The 27,116-nt window shown below is 41.3% G+C and overlaps 1 protein-coding gene across 4 annotated transcripts in view; it reads right to left on the bottom strand.

Annotated features, from left to right (window-relative positions):
* The window catches only part of ARID2 (AT-rich interaction domain 2), a 148,235-nt gene that overhangs the window by 9,711 nt on the left and 111,408 nt on the right, over window positions 1–27,116 (bottom strand). For all 4 annotated transcript variants that reach the window (XR_016213678.1, XM_051850994.3, XM_089304801.1 and 1 more), the window contains 3 exons: window positions 20,156–20,304; window positions 1,104–1,242; window positions 927–1,012 (listed from right to left, as the gene is read on the bottom strand). Coding sequence is in view for 3 of the 4 variants with exons in the window: in XM_051850994.3 (XP_051706954.1) it covers window positions 927–1,012; window positions 1,104–1,242; window positions 20,156–20,304 (374 nt within the window). In the remaining variant the exon portion in view is untranslated. The remainder of the gene's footprint in view (window positions 1–926; window positions 1,013–1,103; window positions 1,243–20,155; window positions 20,305–27,116) is intronic.

The raw sequence follows: 27,116 nt of genomic DNA, 5'->3' as shown, positions 1-27,116 counted from the left end.
ACCACAGTCAAGATGAAGTCCAACTCCGTACGGGAGCTGGAGAGCTCTCACATTTGGAAAGGAAAATGGTTCTTAAAGAATAAGATAGTCTACAATGTGGGTTGAAAATTATTTTTAAATAGTACCTAAAAGAATATTATCACTTAAGGAAAAGATAAACCAATATAATCTCATGAAATTATGCCAAACACTGTATTTCACACCATTACTTTTTTACGTAAACTTATTTTTCATTGTTACTTAATAATTTCAGTATAGCTCTGTTGTTTTTTATGCAAGACATAGAATGAGGGACTGCGGAGATAAACCTCTGCACATTTCTCTGGCCAGGATGAAAACCTGATCCCCATGTGCTGGGCTTGGGGAGGCAGTGGCAGCAGGAGCCCTGGCTGGCCATGGAGAAGCCCTGCTGCTGACGATCCAAGGGCTGTGTGACTGCCAAGAGGTCCTTTCACATCTGTAAACTGAGGATGCGCCTGGTACTTTTCTTTGTAAATAAACTAATTCTGAGTATTCCATCATATAACGTGAAAGCAGCCTTTACATTACAAATAAGTATGTATGTGTGTTCACATAGGAGGGAGGTATTACGTATCTATGTAATACCCTCTTAAATGACAAAGAACCATACTGGAACTTCCAATTCGCAAAACATTTCTCATCTGTCATCTGTTTTGACTTCTGCTGACACAGTGACAAAGTGTCAGAGCTACAAGACACCCTGCAGGTCACATGACCCAGCCACCACAGACATCATTGCTTCAAGAAGCTGACAAGGTGAGCAGGGCCGTGTAGTTGATTGTGGGAGCGTGGGACCAGACCAGGTTTTGTGGGTCTCAGTAGGTGAAGCTGTTTGCCCTGTTGCTGTGCTTTCCCTAGCTTCCTAGTGCTGCTTTCTGTAACAGAAGTAAACTTGTTTTCCTTACTTGGTAGAAGATTTTTGACTTCCCGCTTGTCCTGGTTCATCTTGTTTTAATCCTGCAAGCAGGGCATCCTTTGAACAGTGCTTATCCTTTTAGAGATAAAGGAAGTAAGAGAATTCACATCAAGATCTTTAATGCAACCAAATCAGTTACTGACCAAAGAGCATGAACAAAGTGTACCTGCAAGTGGGTAATAAAAGAAAACCTCTGTCGCTGGAAAGGCTCACAGCCTTCCCAGAGACACTGCCCTGGATACACGTCTTTTCCTCCATGTTCAGTGGCTGCGTGGTAGAAAACCTGGGAGGGTGTCTGAAACCACCTGCAAAACATAAACATGTAGACATTTCTGACAAATTTCTGATAAATTTTTTAAAATTTATTTGAAAGGCAGATTTACAGAGAGGCAGAGGAGGAGGGAGGGAGGGAGAGAAAGGGGCAGAGGGAGGGAGACAGGCCTTCCATTCTCTGGTTCACTCGCCAGATGGCCACAACCTCTAGGGCTGTGCCACAGGCTGCAGTGATGAGAAGCCTGGAGCTTCCTCTGGGTCTCCCAGGTGGGTACAGGGGCCATCTTCCACTGCTTTGCCAAACCCATTAGCAGGGAGCTGAATCAGGAATGGAGCGGCTGGGACTCAAACCGGCGCCTATATGGGATGCCAGCATTGCAGGCAGCAGCTTTTAACCACTATGCCAGAATGCTGGACCTAGGTATTCTTTAAAATAGAAAGCCTACTATCATTAATATTATGGATCAATGTACAACAAAGTAAGCAAGCCATTCTCTCACTTCACTTTTGAAAGTTTAGCTTATTCTTCCAAGTTGAGTCATTCCACTGTATGGAACACTTCTAGTAACTGAAGTTTTTAAGGTCCTGTATTCCTAAATCCCTACCTTCAATGAAGATTGGCTAAGAATTTCTTTAAAGTAAATGAAATACCATTTTAAAACACTCCAGAACATTAAATTCTAAACAAATATCATTCTCTACTGTATTCTGCTCATTTCATAGTATATATCAACAACTTTAGCATATTTAATCCAACAATTTAAATTCTACACATTTTTTCCTATGTGGCTTTTCACTCAAGTGCATTCTTCTACGTCTGTGTGTGTTTAAGAAGCCATGTTTCTCAGCTCGTCAGCGTCATACTCTAAGTAATACCAGGGCCTAACAATGCAATGTCTGAACGGGTCGATGACAAAGGACACAGGAAAGAACTGAAGGCATGTTCTAGAATGGAGCTGACAAAGAATGTAATGTAATCCACAAAGCAAAGAATATATCAGAATGTGCTAATAGAACTCACATATTTGTCCAATTAGTGTCTTTCTGAAATTCATGGAAAAGATGTCTGAGAGTTCCATTTTTTTAGTGCTGTCATACAAACATGTCTCTTCATATGAACTGGCTTTCAATGTGCAGCATATATCTAACATTGCAAATTAATATTTATGACTGCTTTTAAGATTTTTAAAATGAAAATGTAATTAAATACTGAATTATAAGATGTTGGCAAAAATCATTATAGGTTATATATTTCATTGCCATTTCATATTTATCTAAATACCTACCAGAAGCTTATTGTGAAACTAAAGTCATCAGTACATACATCAAAGAATTTTTAAAAATTTATTTGAGAGGCAGAGAAAGGGAGGGAAGACGACATCCCTCGACTGGTCCCCTCCCCAGTGTCCACACGGGTGGCAAGAACAAATGTAGAATTGTGCTGTAACTTGTCTAGACTGGTACCTGCCACGTGGACACCTTCTGATTGACCCTGTTTTGAAAGCACAGGGAGCGATGGAGAGAAACAGAGACATATCTCCTATCTGCTGATTCACATTCCAAATACCCACAACAGGGAGAGCTGGGCCAGGTTGAAGCCAGGAGCCAGGAACTCCATCTGGGTTTCCTATGTGGGTAGCAAGGACCTAAGTACTTGAGCCATCATTCCTGGTCTCCCAGGTGTGCGTCAGCTGGAAACTGGAACGGGGAAGGGAAGTGTGACTGAAACCCAGGCAGCCTTGTATGGGAGGCCGGTGCCCCAACGGTGGCTGAGCTGCTACACCAAATACTCATCCCTCTTAATGGATTTTAAGAGTTCACATAGATACCATTAAACCATTAACTGAAGTCCCGTTGCATCTGACAGTGGTCCCCTAAGGTGACAGTGGAGTTCAGGAATTCCTACCTCCCAGTAATGCTGTAGCACAGTGCCTTACTCACGCTTGTGTGTTAGTCACATAAACACACCGCACATACTGATGACAGCCAACTATGTTACTGGTTTATCAGTAGCTACTTATGAAGAAAACATTTACTGTGCTACACCAGCAGTGGCCTCATGCATCCTGTGCTTACAAGGTCTCTCAATGGCATCATTTTCTCTGGTGGTTGACTTCAGCTTTTTTGGTTCATTGTGGCCCTAGGACCAATATGGTAATCCATATACACATACACACACACACACACACACACACACAGAGCTGAGGTGTGGAGTCAGGTTTTGCCACTTACTTACAGAAACACAATCCATACAGCTGATGGGGGGCAGGGATAAGCTTTCCAGTATACAGTCAGACACACACACACACACACACACACACACACACACACACTCCAGCCAAGGGATGGATTAGGCCAAATCACCCAGGATGGAGTAGGGCGACCTATGACGTCTGCACGACCAAATCACATGAGGATACATGTCACAGAACGGGTCTCTGTTCAGTATGCGTGACTACATAAAGCCTTTGCACACACACCCCAAAATCCAAATGCACTACATCTCTGATCAAAATTTCTATTTTTAAACCTCTTTACAATATGTAAAAGTAATCAGGGTTATTTACAATACGTAAGTTACAAGCCACAGGCTAGCTCAGTTTTAATTCCGAAACACATGCAGCTACTGCTGTTAGGGCTCCTCACTCTGCCTGCCTTCCACACAGCACTGCTTCTCTCTAATCTACCATCCTTCTTCCCCAGTTTTTTTTCTCCACTGATTTGACTACCCTGGTCTTACGGTACTGGTTCACAGTGAAGTTCTATTACGTGAATGAAACTGGCTGACATGAGCACATGAGGACAAAAAACGGTTAAGGACTCCAAATCCATGAGTTTCAAAAAATCTGGGTCTTTAAAAACAGCTTAACTAATGTAGAACTAAACTATGAAGAAACACAAAGTAAGCAGATACTAAGTCTTCTCTTGAAAATATTCTGGGATTTGACAAGGCCACATCTAGCAACACATCCTCATCACCATCTTGCCAACAGTAACCCACCCCACCCCCTGAAATCACCAACGAATTCATTTACGGGAGCCTGCAAAAACCAAAAGAGCACCAAACAAAAATGAGAATTCCTTGTGACCCACGTGTGCAGACTGCTATCATTTTGGTGTATTTTCTTGAAACACGCTCTCCCTGTATGCATTTTTTTAAAAAATTTTTTTGATAGGCAGAGTGGACAGTGAGAGAGGGAGACAGAGAGAAAGGTCTTCCTTTGCCGTTGGTTCACCCTGCAATGGCCGCCGTGGCCAGCGCACCGCGCTGATCCGATGGCAGGAGCCAGGTACTTATCCTGGTCTCCCATGGGGTGCAGGGCCCAAGCACTTGGGCCATCCTCCACTGCACTCCCGGCCACAGCAGAGAGCTGGCCTGGAAGAGGGGCAACCAGGACAGAATCTGGCGCCCCGACCGGGACTAGAACCCGGTGTGCCGGCGCTGCAAGGTGGAGGATTAGCCGAGTGAGCCACGGCGCCGGCCCCTGTATGCATTTTTAACAGAACTGTGACTGAACCATGTTGACACAATGACATCTATACAAAGTAAAAGAATGTTCTTTCTTAAGACACTTAACTCCTCCTCCCCAGAAAATCTATTTTAATCACACGTAATTTATGACACACACAATGTGAATGGCGTCCATCTGACGTGCACAACAAGCAGTAGCAGCTCTCGGCAAAAGGCGCTTCTCTGAAACTTTGTGTTTGTTGGGGAATTGAGTTTTCCTGGTGATGTGAGACTCCCATGGACAACACGTGTGCCTAAAACTATCCAGTGAACCGCAGGCCACACACAGAGCTGCTGCCCTTGCCGGCAGTGGGAAGAGTAATCACTGGGCGGCAGCCTCGGGTCTTTGCCCTGTGCCTCCTGCCCACACTGTCTCAGCACTGCCCAGCACGGCTCAGGGCCATCCGGTTCCCCCATGCATTTCTGCTCCCGAAAACGTTCCCCACAGAAAGTGCACTACGATCAACTCTGGTTACATACTAAGCGTCCATACTAGTTCTGACCTTTCCCTCCTGTGTGTCAATGTAAATCAGAGAATTCAGAGACAACTGTCTTACCTTTACGTCTCTGGAAAAAAAGTTTAACACTGAAAGAATAAGTTTATTCCGTTATCACCTCTGACTTTTTCTTTGTTATTAAATCTTCTGGTGTTCACCCATTTGCCTTTGGATCTTAGCCAAAGAGGCCTGTTATTCCAGGGCAAACTCCTCTACTCACATACTGGATTCTCTTGTGTTCCTTCACAAATACTCCTCTCTTCTTCATCTGCTGAACCTCAGGCTCGGGCATAAACATGTGTATGTTACTCTAACAAAAAGAAAAACAGGAGCTGATGCTGTAGTGTAGTAAGTTAAGCCTTCCTGAGGTGCTCGCACCCCAGTGGGTGCTGGTTCGTGTCCCAGCTGCTCCACTTCTGATCCACCTCGCTCCTAATGGGCCTGGGAAAGCAGTGGAGCATGGCCCAAGTGCTTTGGACCCTGCACCCATCTGGGAGACCCAGGAGAAGCTCCAGGCTCCAGAACAGCCCAGCTCTCCCCGTTGCGGCCATTTGGGGAGTGAACCAGTGGATGGAAGATCTCTCTCTGTCTCTGCTTTTCAAATAAATAAACGCATCTTTAAAAAAACAAAACCAGAACTAATACTTTTTCTTGGGTCCAACTACTTTCTTAAGACATAGGAGTCCCATCTTCTTAATGTCTGGCAAAGCAATATAAAATGCAATGTTTAACATATATTTTAATAACTATATATAAAACTACCATCTGTTGTTAAATATTTGAAAATTTTTTCAGTATTTGTAAACTGACTCTGTCATTCTGAAAGAGCAATCACTGGAGAATATCACATAATTACTAGGAAGTGTGGATGATGTATCTGTAAGAAGCATCCCTATCGAAAACACAAATGTAGCTGCCTGGAAGTTTTAATCATTTGCAAAATACAACAAAAGCTGATGTCTGTCATTGTTTTATGTCACTTCCTTTCAGACTAACCAATATTCTGAAATATTATTCTTGCTTGTGTAGGAGTTAATTAGACCTTGTGACAGAATCTCTAGAAGCAACTGCAATGTAGAAGGTTGAACAGGAACCTTGATATGACTTGGGCAGACTCCTGGGCGGTCAGAGAATTCATCAATGACACTGAGAGCAAGTGAAAGTCTGGGTTCACAGCACAGCGTCCACACTGGATTGGTCTGTTCAGAGTAAGTGTGAGAGCCTCTACGTTCCTGCAGTTGCCTTTCATGATGTCACTTATAAACATAAACACATTCTAGATCATATTTACCTCAGTGGGAGATAATTTTCACATTTCATAGCAGTGATTAAGTAGACATAGATGAGAAGCGACCTTGTAGCAAAAATTCTCTCCAAATGTCTGTTACAATCCCAGACATTTGAAACAAATGTCTTTTCAAACAAAATATTACTTACAACTGCATACATAAAACAGAAAGCAGAAACCACAGGGCTAAAGGCAAGCGGGGACTGCCAAACCACCCTGCTCAACGCCACTCAGAGCGTCCTACGACCAGCATGAGCGGTGGAGGACACACTCGGGACTATCCCGGGGCATCAAGTCCTCTCTTTGCTCAAATGGAACTTGTGGGGAAGGCAAATACAAAATGGAATCACTGAGCATTTACTTATTTGAAGTATAATCTCTGTTAACCTGTGTTTCCTGATGTATACAAACAAGGAAAAATGCTGAAGAAGGGCTGGCAATCTGGAGGTCCCTCTGAGAACTCCACGGAAAAGGGGGAGACAGGGACACACAGAACTGCTCAAGTCAGTAACTCTGCAGGAACACTCAAATAGTATTTCGTTGTTGCAGGCCTACTGTGGACTCCCTTGAGAGCTGACAGGCTGAGGAACCAGTCTCTCATCTCACAGTCATGTGCGTTTTACCTGCAGCAACCCCATGTTCTCCTGGTGAATGTGAGAGGAAAATGCCCTAGTGCCTCTAAGAGGGGAAGGCAGGGGCAGCCATTTAAAATTTTTATTTTATTTTATTTTTGACATGCAGAGTTAGAGAGAGAGACAGAGAGAAAGGTCTTCCTTTCTGTTGGTTCACCCCCCAAATGGCCGCTACGGCTGGCGCTGCGCCCATCTGAAGCCAGGAGCTTCTCCTGGTCTCCCATGCGGGTGCAGGACCCAAGCACTTGGGCCATCCTCCACTGGGGGTGGGGAGGAGCAGCCATTTTCAACTAGGCTCCTTCACAAAGGCCTGCCTCAGGGACCCTAGGGGAGAGAGACTGGAGCACCTGAGCCCCCTCTAGACTTACAAGGGCTGAGGAACTCTCCTTACAGAAGGGGCAGCCTTCACCACAGGCCTGTGGAAGAGCGTGACCTCATCCAGGGGTCGGGAGGATGGCACCCCTGCTGTCTTCCTACCTCATGTACAGGGTTCCTGCAGCACAGGCCGCGAACTGGGACAGCTGCGGGACTCACCACACTTAAAAGGGGTTTAAAAATAATCCTAAAGAAACTGAAGCCTCGGCACCTACAGCTGCACCGAACATTAAACACAGCCTAAATCCTAGGCAGGTCAAAACAACACCTCACACTCGAAGTTCTTTTTTCCTTGGTTCCTAAGTGAAGTATGTCCAACTTCCGACAAAGCAAGGCATACCTAAATATTGAAAGCAAAAGCAAACATGCACAACAGGAGAAGAGCCCTCAGAGCCTGACTCAGATGCCGAGTGCACGCGGGACTGCCGGGCTGGTGACGTACAAAGGTGCTCACAGACAAAGGGGGCAACATGGGCAACAGAAGCAGATGTGGAGGTGCTGCAAATCAGAAGAAAACTACAGAGATCAAGGAAAAAATGACGGGATCACTGCAAGACTGGGTGAAATGTCTCAAATGGAAAAAAGAGAGAAAAAAGAAGGGAAAAAAGAACAGGAAATCCAAGAAAAGTGAGGGACAACTACAAAATATAAAATACATGTAACAGAAATGCTAGACAAAGAACCTAAGAACTACTTGAAGAGTATGTGAGAATTTCCCAAAATCAATCACACCAAACCACAGATCAAACTGTATGCCACAGCAAACTAAAAAGATGACTCAGCACAATCAGAGATTCATCCTGGAGACGCAGGACTGACTCAGCAGTCAGTAGATGCAATACCACAGAATGAAGGAGAACAACTGATACAGCGGTCAGGCAGGCAGGACTGGACTGATGAGACTCCAGAGCTGGAAACCACGCCCCCGCCCCCACCTGATGGCACCTGTGCACAGCCACCTGCCAGTCACGCCACGGAAGCGCTTTCCTTTTGGAAGTAGAGGTGTGGCGTGCCAGGGCCCGCCCACTGTCCAGCACGCACTGCCCTTTCTGCAGGGCCCCTGGACCTTCTGTCTCTGCCTCCTCCTGACCCCCTTCCTGGTGGCCCTCGCTCTGTCCTCTGCCTGGTGTGGAGCTGGTTCATCTTTCGGACTCCCTCTCCCTTAAACAAAGCCCTCACATTCCTGTGCATTTCCTTCCCTTCCCCAAATAAATCCTGAGCTTTACCATGCTGCCTGTCTTGTTTATATGTAAGTTTAGAATCCTTCTCTAAGCTTGAGACGAGAACCCAAAATACTAATTTTAGCATACGCTCCAGGACATCTCAGACAGACATGTAACAAAACTCAGCATCTCTCCTGATAAAATGAAAGAAATGCAGCTCGGAAGGAGCATACCCATCACAGTAAGGACCACAGAACAAGCCAATGGCTAACATCATAATGAAGGGAAAATCTAAGGGCTTCTCAACAAAGATGACCACCTTCATAATTTAATCAACACAGCACCGGAAATCCCAGCCAGAGCACTTAGCAGGAGAAATAGCAGGCATCGAAATGGGATAGGAGGGAGTCAAATGGTCACTGTTTGCAGAGGACACAATTTCATGCAAAATCCCAAAAACCATATGACAAAACTATTAGAATTAATAAATGAATTTAGGAAAGCTGCACGATACAAAGTCTACATACAAAAATCAGTAGCATTGTTATAATGGTGAACTAACAGAAAAACATCAAAAAAGCAATCTTGTTTCCAATAGCTACCACAAAGCAAACAAACAAAAAACTCACTCCAGGAATAACTTTAATCAAAGGGGTAAAAGATCTTTTAAAAAATACTGATGAAAGAAACTGAAAAGCATGCAGAGAAATGGAAACACATCCCACGTGTCCATAATTGGAATAATCAATTTGTTAAAATGTCCATACTACTCAAAATAATCCCTACCAAATTACCAATGACATTTTTCACAGAAGTAGAAAAAAATGCTACTAAAATTTGTATGCAACCACAAATAACCACCAAAAAATAACCAAAGAAGTCTTGAGCAAAAAGTAACAAATATACTACAAGGCTGCAGGTACTAAAACAGCCTGGTATTGGCAGAAAGAGAGACACAGAGACCAACTGGACAGCACAGAGACACTGGAAGTCAGCCTGCTCCCAACAATCACCTTTGTCGAAGGTGCTCAGAAGATGCACAGGAGAAGCACAGAGTTTAATAAGTGGTGCTGGGAAACTAGATATCCAAATGCAGAAAATCAGTCTGGATCCCTCTCTCTCACTATCACAAAAAATCAACTCAAAATGGATCAAAGACCAAAATTAAGATCTAAAACTATGAAATTACTAGGAGAAAATGAGGGGAAATTCTTCTGAACACTGGAACATTCAAGGATTTTTCTTACATCAGATCTCAAAAGCACAGGAAAGAAAAGCAAAAAAAGACATAAGGGATTTCATCAAACTAAAAAGTTCTGCACAGCAAAAGACACAACCGAAAGAATGACGATAGCCTACCGAAACAGAACTGGAGAAAATACGTGCACGGAACACGTATGACAAGGGTTCAACAACCATAATGTAGAAGGAGCTCAAGCAACCTAACAAAAAACCCAAATAAATCATCTAGTTTTTCTGAAGGGCAATACATTTAAACAGACATTTCTCAAATGAAGGCACTCAAAAGGCCAAGCCAACAGATATATGAAGAGATGCTCTAACTGAATATCGTCAGGGAAATGAAAATCAAAACCATGACGAGATATCATGCCAGCCTAGTTAAAGATGGGCTCTTATCAAAAAGACAACCAGCGCTCACATAATTTGGAAGAAAGAGACCCTTGCACGTTTCTGATGGAAATGAAAATTAGGGTACACCATTGTGGAACATGGTGTGAAGGTTCCTCAAAAAGATAAAAACAGAACTACCACTTGACTCAGAAATCCCATTAGCGGGTACACAGCCAAGGGAAATGACTGGGTCAAAAAGATGCCTGCATCCAATCTTTATCATAGTACTATTCAGAATAACTGAAAAATGCAAACAACCCAAGTGCCTAGAAACTTGGACAACCCACAGACACAATGGTAAGGAAGGGGTCAGTACCTATGCTATTCATAAAACAGGATGGCATTCTGTTATCTATAACAACATGGATAGAACTAGAGGACAGAACTAGAGGTCATTATTTTAAGTAAAATAAGCCAGACACTAAGAAAGACAAATGCCATCTGATATCACTCACATGGACACTAAAAAAACAAAACCAAAAAACTGTTTCCAAAGAATTTGAGAGTAGAATAGTGGTTTCTAGAGGTTGAGAAAAGAAGGGCGGGGGGGGGGGGGGGAAGGGGGGTCCGGACAGGTCAGTTATAGTCAGGCAGGAGTGAGAAGCTTGGTGTTCTACTGCACAGCAGGGTGACTTCACATAATGATAATGTACTATAGATTTTTCTTGAAAAAAAAAAAAAAGCCATAAGAAAGAATTTTGAATGTATTTACCATAAAAAATAACTTTTTTTTGGTAGATTTGTTTACTATGATTTGAACATTACATCAAAACAATACACAGTAGTCACAATTATGTATAATTGCTTATGGATATGTTTTTTCAAAAGGGAAGCTGCAGTGTCTATATTAATTTCAGATAAGGGAACTTCAGAGTAAGGAAATTTATCAAGGATAAAGAGTGAACAACATAATCCTACAGAGATAAATTCTCCAATAAGATGTAACAATCCTGAAGGCATATGCCCCTAACACCAAGCAGCAACAGACACATGTCCAAAACCAACAGACTTACAAGGAGAAAGAGACAAATCCACTATTATGTCTGGAGACTTGAATATAAATCTATCAGTAACGGACAGATCCAAGAGGCAGAGAATCAGTAGGGATACAGCTGCACCACAGCACCATCAATCAGCGGGATCTAACTGACAGTTACAAAGCACTTCGTCCAGCAGCACATCCTGGTCAAGCTCACATGGAATATGCACAAGAGAGACCACACAACGGGACATTAAACACACCTTGACAAACTGAGAAGAATACAAATCATTCAATGTACACTCATAAAATCAGTAACACAGACTGCTGAAAAGCAGTAAAAACATTTGGAGATTAAATGACACATTTCAATAATATTTCAAACTAAATTAAAATTTGGGTACCACTTAAAATGCAAGAGACAGAGTAAAAGCAGTACTTAGAGTGAAAGCTACAGCATTTAATTCACATACTTTTTTAAAAAAAATACCTAAAGTCAATAATCTATGCTTTTAGTTTAGGAAATGAGAAAAAAGAGCAAATTAAATCCAAAGTAAGTAGAAGATAAGAAATGAAAATTAGAGCAGAAAACAGTAGAACTCAAAACAGAAAATTAATAGGGAAAAAACAAAACCAAAACCTGGTTCTTTGCAAAGATCAATAAACTAGATAACCCTCTAGTCAATCTAATAACCAGTGAGAGATGATACAAATTACTCCTCAGAAATGCTAAAGGGACCATCACTACTGATCCCACAGACATTAAAAGAACAATAAAGAAATATTATGAGTATGTCTGTGTTCACAAATTCAGTAACCTCAAAGAAATGAAGCACTTTCCTGAAAACACACAACCAGCCAAACGTCACACAAGGAGAAGCAGTGACCCCGCACAGGCCTGGAGCTGCAGTCAAGTGCAGCCTGATGGAGCTTCAGGTAATGGTGGTCTGTGTACACAATGGTGCCCCCACATGATTCTATCTCTTCATGATGCTGCTGCTGTCTTATTTTGTGTAAGTACACTCTGACAAAATAGCCTAATGAGACACTTCTTGGAGTGTATCCCTCTAGTTAAGAGATGTGTGACGGTGTTAGTATAACAGAAACTGAATCAATAATTGATAACCTTCATATCAGAAGACACCAAGACCAGATGGTTTCACTGGTGAATTCTGCCACCCTGAGGGAAGCAATGCTCCTTCTCCACAATACCCACAGAAGACAGGCAGAGAGAACACCTGCCAACTCCTTCCATCAGGACCACATTATCTTCATGCCAAAATCAAAGACACCAGGAACACTGATGAACACAGTGTAAACACCTGCAACCAAAATCACAGCAACCCTCTCCACGTATGGAAAGAACTATTAACAAAAGGAAAAACTTAAAAAAGACGTATAAAGCAAGGCAAGGTGGGATTTATTTCAGGTACTCAAGCAAGGCTGGCTCGAGAGCCAAAAATGAATCGATGCGGGGCCAATGGTGTGATGCAGCAGGTTAAGCCGGCACGTGCAAGGCCAGCATCCCATATCAGAGCACAGGCTGGAATCCTGGCTGCTCCGCTTCTGATCCAGTCCCCTGCTAATGTGCCTGGAAAGGCAGCACAAGATGAACCACATGCTTAGGCTCGTGCTCCTCACAGGGAGACCGGGATGGAGTTTCAGGCTCCTGGCTTTCCCTTGGCCCAGACCCAACTATTGTGGCCATTAGGGAATGAAACACTGGATAAAAAATCTCTCTCTGTGTCACTCTGTCTTTCAAACAAATAAATAAGCTTTTAAACGCATTAATTGATATGATCCATTGTACTGACAGGCCAAAAATGATAACCCCATGATGCAGAATAGTGTTTGACATCTGAAGAAATACTCCATAGAGGAAGATACACAAATGATAAACAGATGAATGAAAAGATCCTCAACACTGTATGTCACTAGGGAACTTAAGATTAACACAACGGAGTTACAAAGCGTACCCATCTGGTCCAAAACACTGAGAACACCAACAGCTGGTTAAGCTGTGAGCAATAAGTGGTCTCAATCACAGCCAAACAGCCCAGCCAACTATGGAAGACAGGCAGTTTCTTACCATGATGAGCACAGTTTTATCACACCATGCAGCAATTCTAACTCTAGGTTTTGCCCAAACGAGCTGAAAATGCTTGTCTACACAACACTGCACAGCAGCGTTCACACTTGCTTACTGCGCAACTGTCAGTAACCAGAAGCAACCATGATGAGTGGACAAACCAACCCAGGGACGTCCATACAACAGAATATCATTCAGAGAATACAAAATGAGCAATCAATTCACAAAAAGATGCAGGAATCTTATACACATACTGCACAGTGAGTTAAGCCTGTCTATAAAGGCTACATATTATATAATTCCATCTATATGACATTCTGGAAAGTCAAAACCGGAAGACCGTGGAATCTGAGAGCAGTGGAAGTACTCTGTTACTCTAATGGTACAACCAGCCCTAATTACGTGCGTATCAAAACCCAATGACCACAAGTAATATAAACACAATGAGAGAATCTTCATGTAAACTATGGGTGTCAGTTAATAATAAATGTATCAACATTGGTTCATCAACTGTGGCACACAGGTTGCAATAATGCCAATGTTAGCAAACAGAGGAAGCAAGAGGGGATGTGAGGGAACGCTACACTATTCGCTCAGTTTTTCTATAAACCCAAAAAATACTCTAAAAAATAAAATCTGTTGGTTAAAAAACAATCATGGCTGAAAATGTAACACAGAGGTTGGTGCTGTAGTGCAGTGGGTTAAACTGCTGTCTACAGTGCCAGCATGCTATATGGATGCTGGTTCAAGTCCTGGCTGCTGCACTTCTGATCCAACTCCCTGATAATGTGCCTGAGAAACAGCAGAAGATGGCCCAAGAGCTTGGGCCCCTGCACCCGAGTGGGAGACCCAGAAGAAGCTCCTGGCTCCTGGCTTCAGATCAGCCCTGCCCTGGCCCTTGCGTGTATTTCAGGAGTGAACCAATGGATGGAAGATTTCTCTCTGTCTCTCCTTCTCTCTGTCTATCTCTCTCTCTCTAACTTTGACTTTCAAATAAATAGATAAATCTTAGAAAAGAAAAGAATAACACAAATTAAGATCATATATGATAGCAACAAAAAATAGGACCACCATCTAGCAATAAACCTAATAAAGAAAAGAATTCACTTTAAGAAACCACTACAAACTGTACTGGAAAAAATGACCAACAGAGAAGAAATTCCAAAAACTAAAAGATTTGAATATAAGCTACAAAACTACAAACATTCTAAAAAAAATAAAAAAGACACTTGGAGATTCTTCTATAATCTGGACATGGAGAAAACCTTCCCAACCATAACCTAGACCAAACAGCAGTAATAAAAAGGCTAACACATTTCGCTACAGAAAATCAGTTAACAAGGGAAAAAACAAATTTTACCCACTCTGCAAAGAGGAAGGACTAATGAGTGAAAAAAAAAAAAAGATTAAACAAACAAACAATAGAAATAAGCTAATCCTCCGCCTTGCGGCGCCGGCACACCGGGTTCTAGTCCCAGTCGGGGCGCTGGATTCTGTCCCGGTTGCCCCTCTTCCAGTCCAGCTCTCTGCTGTGGCCAGGGAGTGCAGTGGAGGATGGCCCAAGTACTTGGGCCCTGCACCCCATGGGAGACCAGGAGAAGTACCTGGCTCCTGCCATCGGATCAGCGCGGTGCGCGGGCCGCAGCGCGCCAGCCGCGGCGGCCATTGGAGGGTGAACCAACGGCAAAAGGAAGACCTTTCTCTCTGTCTCTCTCTCACTGTCCACTCTGCCTGTAAAAAAACAAAAAACAAAACAAAAAAAAAACCAGCAGAAAAACAAGCAGAGATAGGGACAGTGTACTGAAAAGAAATACAAATGGAAACTACTGCAATATTGCTTTTCATCCATTAGATTGGCAAACTTCTGGCCCCTTGTAACATTTTGTATTTGCAAGGTGGTGAAGAATGAAGTCTCTGTGCAATGCACAGTGGTGCACCACAATGAGAAGAATGTTAATATCTAACAAAATTGTGCATATACTTATACTTTTATTCATCGCTTCCATTCCTAAGAATTTGTCTCAAAGATATGGGGGCAAAAAAGTATAAAAATATTATTCACTGCACAAGGCAATTCAGTACAGCACTATTTTTAAGAGAAAAACCTGGAAACAAATGTCTATAAATAGGGAACTGACACATCTACATGATGGAGTACTACCCAGGTATAAAAAAGAGGAATGATGATTAAATCTGTATTTAAGGGTTTTTCAAAAATTTCTGGGAAAACATAATTAAAACCTAAGCTTATTCTGAAGCAAAAGAAAAAATGAAACATAAACAGCTTTTTTGAGGTTGCTTCCTACTGTTTTGGAAGTGCTCTCTAGAATACAGGAGAGGGTTTTTGAATGGTCATGGAATATACAAATTACATTTTAATCCTATTTTAAATAGCAAGATTGGGAAAGCTGCAAATAGTTATTATTAGCTTCCTACTGTTGTAACCAACTGTCATGAATTTGGTAGCTTCAAACACCAGCTCATTCGGTCAGGCGCCTACACGGGAGGGCTCTGCTCTCAGGGAGAACGGACTGAGCCTCCAAGCCTGCACTCCTCGGCCCACACCTTTCCTCCAACTTCCAGCAAACAGCACAGCTGCTGCAAACGTCTCCTGCTCCCATCATCACACTGCCTAGGTGTCTGACCTCCTGCCTCCTTTCAGAGGCTGCTTGGTAGTCGCCTTACCCCAATCACATCTGCAAAGCTCCTGTGGCCATTTAAGGGACATTTTCAAATTCTGGGGGATTAGAACTCCACATCTTGGTGGACATGTGTGTTGTGGGGTGACTATTATTCATCCTACAAATATGCTTCCCTTTATTTAAGAAGTAGAAGATACAAATATATTCATCATTTATTTGCACTTTAAAAAGTAAAAAGTAAAGGTAAAATATTGCGGAAGGCAGAAGTAATATAGAACATGATAGGAATCAAAATTTCTTTGACTATACCTTGGTTCTTAATGTGACTTTAGAGGTATGAAATATTTTAAGTAATAGAGCAACTCCATAAGTAAGAATGAAACAAGTGAACCATTCATGTATCCAGCTGATGATAAAACCACTGAGTAACTTTAAGTGAATTCAAAACACAGTAATTTGTTACCATTAGTGGGATGTACTTTCAACAACATTCAAAGTATCGATATGAACACAATTTACTTTCCAACGTCTTTTACCCTGAAAGAGATTTCCAGTTTATCCACCCCCACCCCCCTTATTTTGACAGGCAGAGTTAGACAGTGAGAGAGAGAGAGAGACAAAGAGAAAGGTCTTCCTTTTTCCGTTGGTTCACCCCCCAAATGGCCGCCACGGCCGGCACACTGCGCCGATCCAAAGCCAGAAGCCAGAAGCCAGAAGCCAGAAGCCAGAAGCCAGAAGCCAGGTGCTTCTCCTGGTCTCTCATGCAGGTGCAGGGCCCAAGCACTTGGGCCATCCTCCACTGCCTTCCCGGGCCACAGCAGAGAGCTGGACTGGAAGAGGAGCAACTGCGAGAGAATCTGGAGTCCCAACCGGGACTAGAACTCGGTGTGCCGGCGCCGCGGGCGGAGGATTAGCCAAGTGAAAAATCCTAGAAATAATGACCAATGGCTGTGGCTTTGGTTCCTCACACACACATCCGGGCCCCTAGTTCATCTGTTAGAAACTTAATCCCCAGGGCCAGCTTTGGGGTGGAGTGAGAGATGCTCTATACCACTCTGGTCTCCACCAGCAGCAAAGCTCTCATGAGCTGTGGCCACTCATCCTTGGACTCCTAGCCTCCAAGAACTTACGAAGTAAAATTTCTTTTCTTCTTCATTTTATACATGATCCACTTTCTAGTAGTCAATTATCTCAACAGAAAACAGACTAGGACACACATCTTTTCTGGTATCCCAGACTAAATCTGTTTTCCCAGTACAAGAAGCCAGCGGCACCTGAGGAGACAGTTGATTTCAGGTGTCGGGCAAGAAACGCACAAGATAAACGTGGGCCAGCTTGTTTAGCCAGAAGCAAAGCAGCTACCAAACAGTTACACTAACATCACGCACAAGGGCTACGTCATCCACTTGAGAAGATTCTTGTTGGCCAAAGAGGGCACATGCTTAATATCAAGAAATAAAGCCAAGGATGGTTATCAAATATAAATGGAAAGTTCATGGAAAAATGGAATGAAGGTAAGCTTATTTTGGTACAAAAACAATTCAAAACCAATGCATAATTTTTTTCATAATATGTATTTTTAATGAATTTTTTGAAGCAAGGTCATATGCATGTGGTTCAATTCTTTTTGCACTAAAATAAAAGAGTTTCCCTGACTTTCTGAGGTATGCTTGTATGTTTCAACTTGTGAGTTAGTTCCTAACAGTAACACAGGCCATGGTTACCTCTGTGGAGGGCTAACGAGTAAGCTGTTACTAGGAAAGCTGGTACAGAAGGGAAGCAATCAAGCACCACTTCGCCTTTCCTCAAGGAAATCCACAGCTGACAAAAAATGAGGGCCTCTCAGTGTTTTAGTACGCTCTTGGCAGGGACTCTCAATGGCTGTTTACATTACAAGAGGAGACAAGAAGAAACTCAGTCTCTCCTGATAGAACGACAGATTACCCTGTTTAAGCAGACTTCATAAAACCAAACTAGAATTTAAGGAAACATCTGGATCAACTGCCAGTGGACACAAACTACAGAGTCAGAATAACAGGCTGAGAGTAAGAGACAACGGTCCAGTCTCTGAGTACACTCCAGGGAGGACTGCTAGGTCCTTCCCGGAATAAAATGAAGGAGTGTGCTCAGCACAAACAACTGTATTATACACAGAAATTAGAATTAGTTCAACTTTAAATACTAAGTATTTTATAGTAATAGGTCAGTGAAGTAAACAATGTTAGCTCTAAATCTGGTGAAAGAAAAAAGTTCTTTAATATTTTTTATTAACTATTAAAGAAATTAGAACTAAGATATTTAGTAGACAATAGTTATGACCTAATGACTTATTTCTCCCCTGGAAATCATGACAAACTCATGCCCATTCTTCATGACACAACTCCACTTCTTAGTAAAACTTTTCCAGCCATTCCAGAGTTCTACTAATTGCCTGCTATGCTGCCAACAGTCCTATGGACTATCTTTTTCTAACAATTATTCAGGCTGTAATTGATTTGTGTTCTGGGGCTTGGAATGATCTCTATTTCCAGCTCCTAGAACATGCCTCTCCTACAGGTCACTCAATAAAGATTTCCAGACTAAAACTGAAGTTACCAGCAATGTAGCATCTAAGAATGCAGGCTTAAGAAAGTAATAACTCAACAGAGCTCTCAAAGCTGTGAAGACTGAGCCTCTCCACAGGGCGCCAGCAGCCAGCGTGAACATTTTCCTGAGGAGGCGCAGGATTCAGCTGCTCACGGTCATGACTGCGAGTATCTCAAAACCTGAATCAATCAATAAAAGGACAAGCTGTAAGACTTGCTGCAGCTTATTCAGAAAAAGCCCAAATTATGCAACACTGAGCCTGTCAGGCAATTCTCCACTCACAAGTCTCAAATACTTCATCTAACCAAGTACGCTGAAGCTCTGGGAGCGTCTGCTAACGGCTTTAGCACGCTACCTTCTCTATCTCTGCTATTTGCCATTGGGACAAAAAAACTCCAAACAAATGAAAAGAGTAAAACTGACATCAGTGAAGAATGTTTCAAATTCACAAAACATACACTGTTCAATTTAAATCAATTAAAGGAAAAAAGTCCCAAATAACCTAAGGTACAGATTTTTAAAAACTCTTTTTGACCAACAGATGTTGCACTATGACAAAGTACACACACAAATATCACACACACATGAAACTGGAAACAGCACTTATGCTTACTAACATGATGGAATGTGAAACATTTTGTGCATTTTTTCATGTAAAAGAGAAACAGCTCTCTAGTCAAACAATGCAGTGAAAGGACTTCATGATCCCACTACTCGGCTGACACCTACAGTTCTTCATAAACACTGTCCATTAATAAGCCACAGGCCACACGAAGAGTCACAAGCTCAGAACAGCCAGCAGATAGCTTACGATGAATGCAACATCTCCAACACAGAGTCAAAACCATGAATAGTTAAGAAGATGTGGTAATTTCTGATATCAATTAATTAAGAAGAGATGGAATCTTCGACGTCTAAGAAATGAAGGGTATTCTGTCTATTAAAACAAACGCCTTAGGCTGGAGCTCTGAGAAAACTACTCACGGCAACCACAGGGACTGCAGCCCTTACTGCAACCAAAGTTCTCAAGTTTTCCTTCAAGTCCAAGAAAACTTTCTTTAAAAAGTGGGCATACGGCCTTGTACCCCACATCGGTGTGCTAGGTCCGACTGCCAGCTTCCTGCTCCTGCAGACTCTGGGAGGCAGTGGTGATGGCTCACGGGAAGTCAGTGCCTGCCACCCAGCTCCTGGCTTCACTTCCAGTCCAGTCTAACTGCTCTTGGCAACTGGGGCATGAACCAGTGATTAGAGCATCTCTGTCTCTACGCCTCTCAAATGAGAAAGAAAGAGTGAAAGAGTGAAACAAAGACCAATGGAAAGCCACATTCCTTAACAACTTCGTATTATACAATGAAGTCTTTCCATCATTTTAATACATTTCTTAGATTAAATACTACCAGACCTGTTTAAATATGACTCTTAAAATATTTTTGCTCAAAGTCAGTGGTTTGAAAAGAAAATTTTGATCAAATTATAGGTGACAGAAATTTAAATAGAAAAGCATTCCAAAACAAAGAACACTTTTGTATATGAAATAAAATGGCCATTTACTTTTTACAAGACTGCCACAGACACATGAAGTTCTGTCCAGGTTTTCTCACTGCATCTCCATGCTGCCCGGATGCACTGAATGGAGGAGGCTGAGAACTGCTAGGCTGGCCCTGCACTTGAACAGCTGGTGAAGGTGGCATGGGAGTGCTCTGTGAAAAAGCACAAATGCAGGGTTTGTGACATGACACTGGAAAACAATCATATTTCACAGCACAGTCTTATATGTTTGATTACATCAATAGACATTTCTAACATGAAACACATTTTGTAGCTTTAAGTTAATGATTATCTTTAGAAAGCTCTTTAAAATGGTCATTATTTCTACAAAAACATTTGTGAAGTTCAATTCTTTTACCTAACATGAAAACACAGAGGCAAAAATCACAGTTATTAGCATTAAAAAAATACACAGTTGTCCCTCGGTATCCACAGAGTACTGGTTCCAGAATCCTCGCAAATGCTCTACCAAAACCCACAGATGCTGGAGTCCTTCATATAAAATGCTGTAGTGTTTGCATGTGACCAAGACACATTCTCCTGGACACCTTAAACCATCTCTGGATGATTTTTAATATCTACTATAGATGCTATACAGATATCTGATACTGTAGTATCAGAAGAACAAAGTTCAGTACAGACATAAAATTTCCCTTCAAGTAGATGTGATCCCTAGTTGGTCGATTCCACCGATATGGAGGGCCAACTGTTAAAATTGAAAATTAGTAAAATTAAAATTTTTAGGTAGAAACACCACAATGATAGACTTAAATAAGATATATACCCATTTGAGTTACTTATGTGTGTTGTTCACAAGAAAGATCAACTGCAACCTATTATTTCTTTGTGTAACTTATTTTTAGATTTTAAAAGTATCTTAATATGAAACAAATAACATGTAGTAAAAGGCAAAGAAAATTTCGGGTCACAGTTAAAAATTATGTAACCAGGTAAGCAGAATATTATAAATATGAACTAATTTGCAGTAAACTGTTTAAACTCACAATTTTAGTCTTTGAAGTTGCTCAATTATAGCTGTTGATGGATAATACCAGCAAAAGGATTCTAATTGTAGGCATAAAGTCTTTTAAATTTAACCTATGCTATTTTGTTCTTCTATACCACTTTCTCTCAGAAAACAATAATTATAATGTAGCTTAATATACTTACAGGTAAGACATTTCTTCAAAATATCGCAAAATGAAAAAAATGTATTTTTTTAAAGAAACACTAGCACATTATTTTCAATGCATTGTTTAAAGGCAGTAAGTTAAAACTTTGGGAAGATATTGACTATAGTTTTGCATTTAAAAGGTAACATTAGGAATAGGTGAACAAATTATTGAAATATCCACGTTAAAACCCATAATAATTTTTTTTAATGACAGAACAAAACCAAAAAAGGTTGTTATAACATGTAAGGCTACTGCAACACGTAAGTGAAACGAGCAAGAGGATAAAATGTGAATGAAAAAGTTCTCATCAGAAATAGGAAATCACAAGAGCTTTTGAGTTCTGCACTGCGGCAGGAAAAAGCTATGGAGTACGCGACTGAAGATGTGTCTACAACAGATTCCCATCAGCAAGATCTGCAGTGGTGAGGAAACACATACACGCAGGAAAAGCAAGTTAGGGCAGTGTGAACAGCAGGGACCTTCCAGCTGCACAGACCAGGACCCGACTTCCCAGTGTGCCTTTGAACTGGCCACGTGACCTTCGGTAACCTACCTCTCTGATCCTCAGGCTTCTCACCTTTGAAGTGTAAGTCATTCTGTCTAACTTATGGGTCACCACAAGACCAGAGAAACCACACATGATTTTCAATGACTGCCACTGCTGGTGTTGTTATGTAAGAGAAGTCCAGCAGAAAAACCGTATTTTATTTGGAGGTTCTAGCAGGGGAGCGCTGCTATTCATATACCCTTGACCAAATACTGGTCCCCCTCTAGCGGGGAAGGGGACACCTGCTAGCCAGCCAGATCAGCCGAATCAACCCTGGCGAACAGTGGGGTGACAGATGTCGCAGCCCAATCCCCTCACCTCTGGCTATTTTGGAGGAAAGATGGTAAGGCCCCCTCAGGGGCAGTGAGATGAACTCACTGTGCGTGGTGATCAGGAGCAGTATGTCTAACAACCAAGACTCCCCCATGGTGAGAAAGCAGCCAGGAAAACAAAAGAGGTTCAACAAGAAAGGAAGGGGAAATAACATTGCAATATCTGTCAACAAATTAAGACTGTTTCCGTGAAGTGAAAATGCTGCATCATGAATGTTAGGCTTTCTAATAACTGGTAGTAATCAAGTGGACTGGTCCTGGCCAAACACAAACATCCCCGATTTATAACAACAAAGTCTGTCAAAGGTATCAAGTTCCCTCTGAACCAATTTTCTGGTTCCCTACACTATTACCACCAAAGTACTGTATCAATTATTTTGCCATGTATTTGTAAATTAAACTAAATTTTATTTATAAACGCTAGCAAACTTTGTCAGAGAAAATGCTAACAATAGGGAATCATATGGTATTTAAATCCCAAATGTTAATGAGGGATGTGGTAAGAACAACTGAAATTAACACCAGTTGTTAAATTAAGAATGAAAAACAAAAAGACATTCAGCAAGTGCAGTATGTAGAAAATATGAAAACAGCTGGGTTCTAATTCAAATAAGCTGTTAAAAACAATTCTAGAGACAATTGGAGGACACTGAAAAATCAGAGAGTATCAGGTAATACTAAGAAAATACTACTTACTAGGTATAATAATTTCATATATATCTTAACTGTCAAACAATTATATACTCATATACATAAATGAAAAAATGTTTGGGACTTGCTTTAAAGTAGTAGAAGGGGTAAGTGATGCGAACAAGAAATGGATAAAAACAGAATATTACTGTACAGTGATTGTAAGCCTTGAAATTCTGTGATGGACACATAAGGCAATGGCTCTATTTTCATGCTATGTATTTTTCAAAGTAAGTACCAATTAAATTGGTCATATCCTAAGAATCAGATCTATGTGAGAATGTAATACACATCTCTTGCAGGATGCAAAGGCTTACTTTCTGTTAGTATTATTGTTTTCTGCGAATTGCCAGATCATTAGCTGTAACTCAAATGTACATGTGAGGGGCCGGCACTGTGGCATAGCACATTAAGCCGCCTCCTGCAGTGCCAGCATCCCATTTGGGCACCAGTTCGAGTCCCGAATGCTTCACTTCCAATGCAGCTCCCTCCTAATGTGCCTAGGAAAGCAACAGAAGATGGCCCAAGTACTTCGGACCCTGCACCCACGTGGGAGACCCACAGGCTCCTGGCTCCTGGCTTCAGACTGGTCCAGCTCCGGCCACTGTGGCCATTCGGGGGAGTGAACCAGCAGGTGGAAGATCTCTGTCTCTCTCTCTGTAACTCTGCTCTCAGCTGCACTTCAACTGAGAAACTGCGAGCTATTTATAGTACAGCTTTGAGAAAGAGTCAGGGTGTGAAAGACAACAACTCCAGTGAGTGATCAGAAACACAAAATTACAGAGGAGGTCAAGCAGTTCTATTATTTCCTTCTGGGCAAAGATACTGGTCTTTTTGGTAAATAAGAGAATTGTAATTTTGCTTTCATTTATTGTCTCTTCAAGAGCATTATAGCCAAAAATTCTAAATAACACTTTGACTTGTGCTTTTAAATCCTTACTTTCTTTAATGTTAAACCTCAAAAACCTCTGAACAAAACTAAAACATTTCAATCTGTGTTAGGAAAAAGCTACATAGTAGTAACCTATTCTCAAAATAAACTCTCAGTAGTACTGGGAAACTGTTCAACTCTAGCTACATGCTTAGGCGGCTACTTACAGAAGAGAGCTGCTGAGGTAAATAGAAGAATGATTTCTAAAGTCTAACAAAGAAACTGGGAAATCATAAACTGAACAGATGAGTAAGGAGAAGAATTTAAGACTTAATCTAAGAGATCACCTCTTGTCTAACTGTACACATATTTATAGAAGAGTACTATGGTAGTGACAGAAATTGCTGAAAAGAGATAGATGTTTGTGAGTATCATCAAGTCACTTCAAATCTTAAAAACCTCAGAGTTTTAGACACAATCATCTCTAAGCCTCCTTTAGCTATAACACTGGACTAACTACCATTTTCTTAAACTACCAGTTGAGCATCCTAATCCAGAATCCACAATCTGAAAACCTATTGACAGCTGATACTCACTAGTAGAAAATTACACACCTTGAAACTGATTCATGCAAAAAATTATTAAAAATACAGTAAAAAAATTACCTTCAGGCTATGTGTATAAATATCTATGAAACACAATTGAATTTCTTATTTGGAAATGGGTCCTGATCCCAAGATACTTCATTGTGTATGTGCAAATATTTCAATGTGAAAAATTTCACAATCCGAAACACTTCTGGTTTCAGGCACTGTGGCTATGGGATACTGAGCCTGCACCAGGTTTTCCCCTCTCATTAGATATAAATCTAGACACTCAATACACACTAAGCCTGTCTTACAATAACACCCTGCGATACAAACAAAATAGTCACGCTTTGTGATAACACCTTTGTTAGTTTTGGCAATCTGCTACTGCTGTACAAGTCTGAGCAGTAGAACTCCTGAAAAACACTGAAGCCATACACACGGTGTGGCCTCTGTGCTGGGAGTGCACAGCTGCCCTCCTGAGGTCACACATGTGCTTTCTGAAGGGCTGAGTAACCTCCTCAAGCTCTTCAGAAGACACTGACAGGGACAGTGTCAGCTGGCCACACCGTGAGGAGGGAAGCATGTGTGAGGAAGTGGGGACTGAAGAGAGGCACAGCTAGGAGTGTGGCATGTTACCACACCACAGGATCAGCTTTTGCATGATCCTGAAAAAACAAAAACAAAAACAAAAAGTCTTCAGGTAAGTACAAGGGTACTTCAAACATTTCATGGAAAGGCAGAATTAAAAGATGTTTATTTTGGTACAAACCACTTTGAGATCCATGCAGTTTCTTCATAATACACATTGCCCATGAACTTTTCGAAGGCCCCTCATATTTATGTTCCTCTCATTTCCTATCCCTGTTTTGTTTTAAACAGGACAGTTTCATTTAATGCCTCCAGCAAATTTCAATTCAAGAATAGTGAAAGAGTTAAGGACTTCTGGAGACAGTATGCAGATGTAAACTGCACTCGGGCTCACAAATCTAACTCTGGAGAGATACAAGTAGATATTTGCCTGCAGGTACATACAAGTTATTTTCTATTCATAAAACTAAACAGGTAGATACTATTTAAACACAAAATCTGTTGTTATGTAATTTGCTTTCACGTATTCTTTCCTTGTTGCTATTTGTTTTTCTATGAAGAAATTACCACAGTTAAATACTGGGGATGAGAGGAAACAAAATGAAGTTGTGAAGGTATTAGGAAAGACTACCTACTGGACTTTCTAAACAGGATCCTTCCCTGCCGTCTTCCCAAGCCTGACCATTCTGCAAACCTCAAGTCCCTTCCTGGGGCCAAAGTACTTCCCAAACCTCCTCAGACCCCTTGAAACGGCAGAGAAACAGTTTGAAGAAAAGACATTTAAAATCCCCTATTTCACTGACACCTTTAAGCTACAAATTAAAATACTGAATAAAATGGTATCGAGCCAAGAATAGATAGAGAAATCTAGAGTCTGGGCCATAATGGAATGGGTTCTATTAGCAGGATCTTAAGGAGTACCAACAGCCAGCTCTTCAACAGCAACCTGCGATGCCACCCTCAACAGCTGATTCTGCCTGTTTTGAATCTGTAGCCCACTGAGGCACTTCATCTTACAAACCAAGACAAAATCCTGCTACACCATTAACGAGTGCCTGACTGCAAATCAGACACTCAGCTAAGTGCCAGCTGCAAGAATCCTGATTTCCCATTCTCATATGCACCATGCATGCTACATCATTTTCCTTATGAATTTTTAATTCCTATGTGCCAAATAGTTATTAACTTAGAAATATAGAATGTAGTTATTTTATGTAAGCTACATTCTTGGGGATGATGCATAGGATTTAGTACAGATTTTCCAAATAAGGAACAAAATGCATTCATTTTATGGTTTGAAATACCTGCCTTATAAGCTTAACATGTTATGTGAATATGTGCAGCATTAATGTCCTAAAATGACCATTTAGAAGTACTAATATTCTGTAATGTAACAATTCAGATAATCAATTGTTGGGTTTAGAAAGATCTTCCTACAACTTTACAGAGTGTCTTCAGAAGACACTGACAGGGACAATCACTCAGAACAGTGGAGCAGCTAATGGGTTAAAAGTATTAGTTTTGGCTACAGTTGCATATTTGTTGGTAACCTTGGATAAGTTATTTAGCTCACTGAGTGCACATTTCTCAAAATGTTGGTAACAATCTTTACACCTAATTGAGTTGTAAGAATTAAATGCAAAAATGCTTCAGGACAAAGTACTTAGCACAGGCCCAAATCATACATAGTATCACTGTGCACTCTTTGCTACTAAGGTGTCGTTTACTGAATGCACCCACAAAAGAGATCAAGGACACAAGAAAAGGAGCTGGTGAAACAACTCCACAGTAACAAAGTTCTTCTCCTATTGGGCTGCTCTATTAGAAGGACAGCAGACTACTGGTCTATTAGGATTTGAATGGACTGTAAGAGAACAAACTTGTGCATATCAATTATGGTGAACTGAGAAAATATTAAATATAGGAAAAAACATAAATACCCAAAGTTTCAAATGTCTAATATGTACTTACCATTTAACTACCTAAAAATAGTGTGTAAATGAAAAAAAAAAACCTTGTGGAATTTGAGTACAAATGATTCAGCACATTCTACTGATAACTCACTATAATTATTAGTACCATGTATGCAGCGTCCATACACAACTTATTCAGTTACTTTGAAAACGATCTAGGTGACATGAACATACAAAGTGAAACCCCACGAGGCCTTG

The sequence above is a fragment of the Oryctolagus cuniculus genome, chromosome 9 (assembly GCF_051225735.1).
Source record: "Oryctolagus cuniculus isolate XC-2025 breed Fujian yellow rabbit chromosome 9, ASM5122573v1, whole genome shotgun sequence".
NCBI classification, from domain to species: domain Eukaryota; kingdom Metazoa; phylum Chordata; class Mammalia; order Lagomorpha; family Leporidae; genus Oryctolagus; species Oryctolagus cuniculus.
The sequence above is the reverse complement of the archived record's forward strand: the minus strand, read 5'-3'. Positions and strand labels throughout refer to the sequence as shown.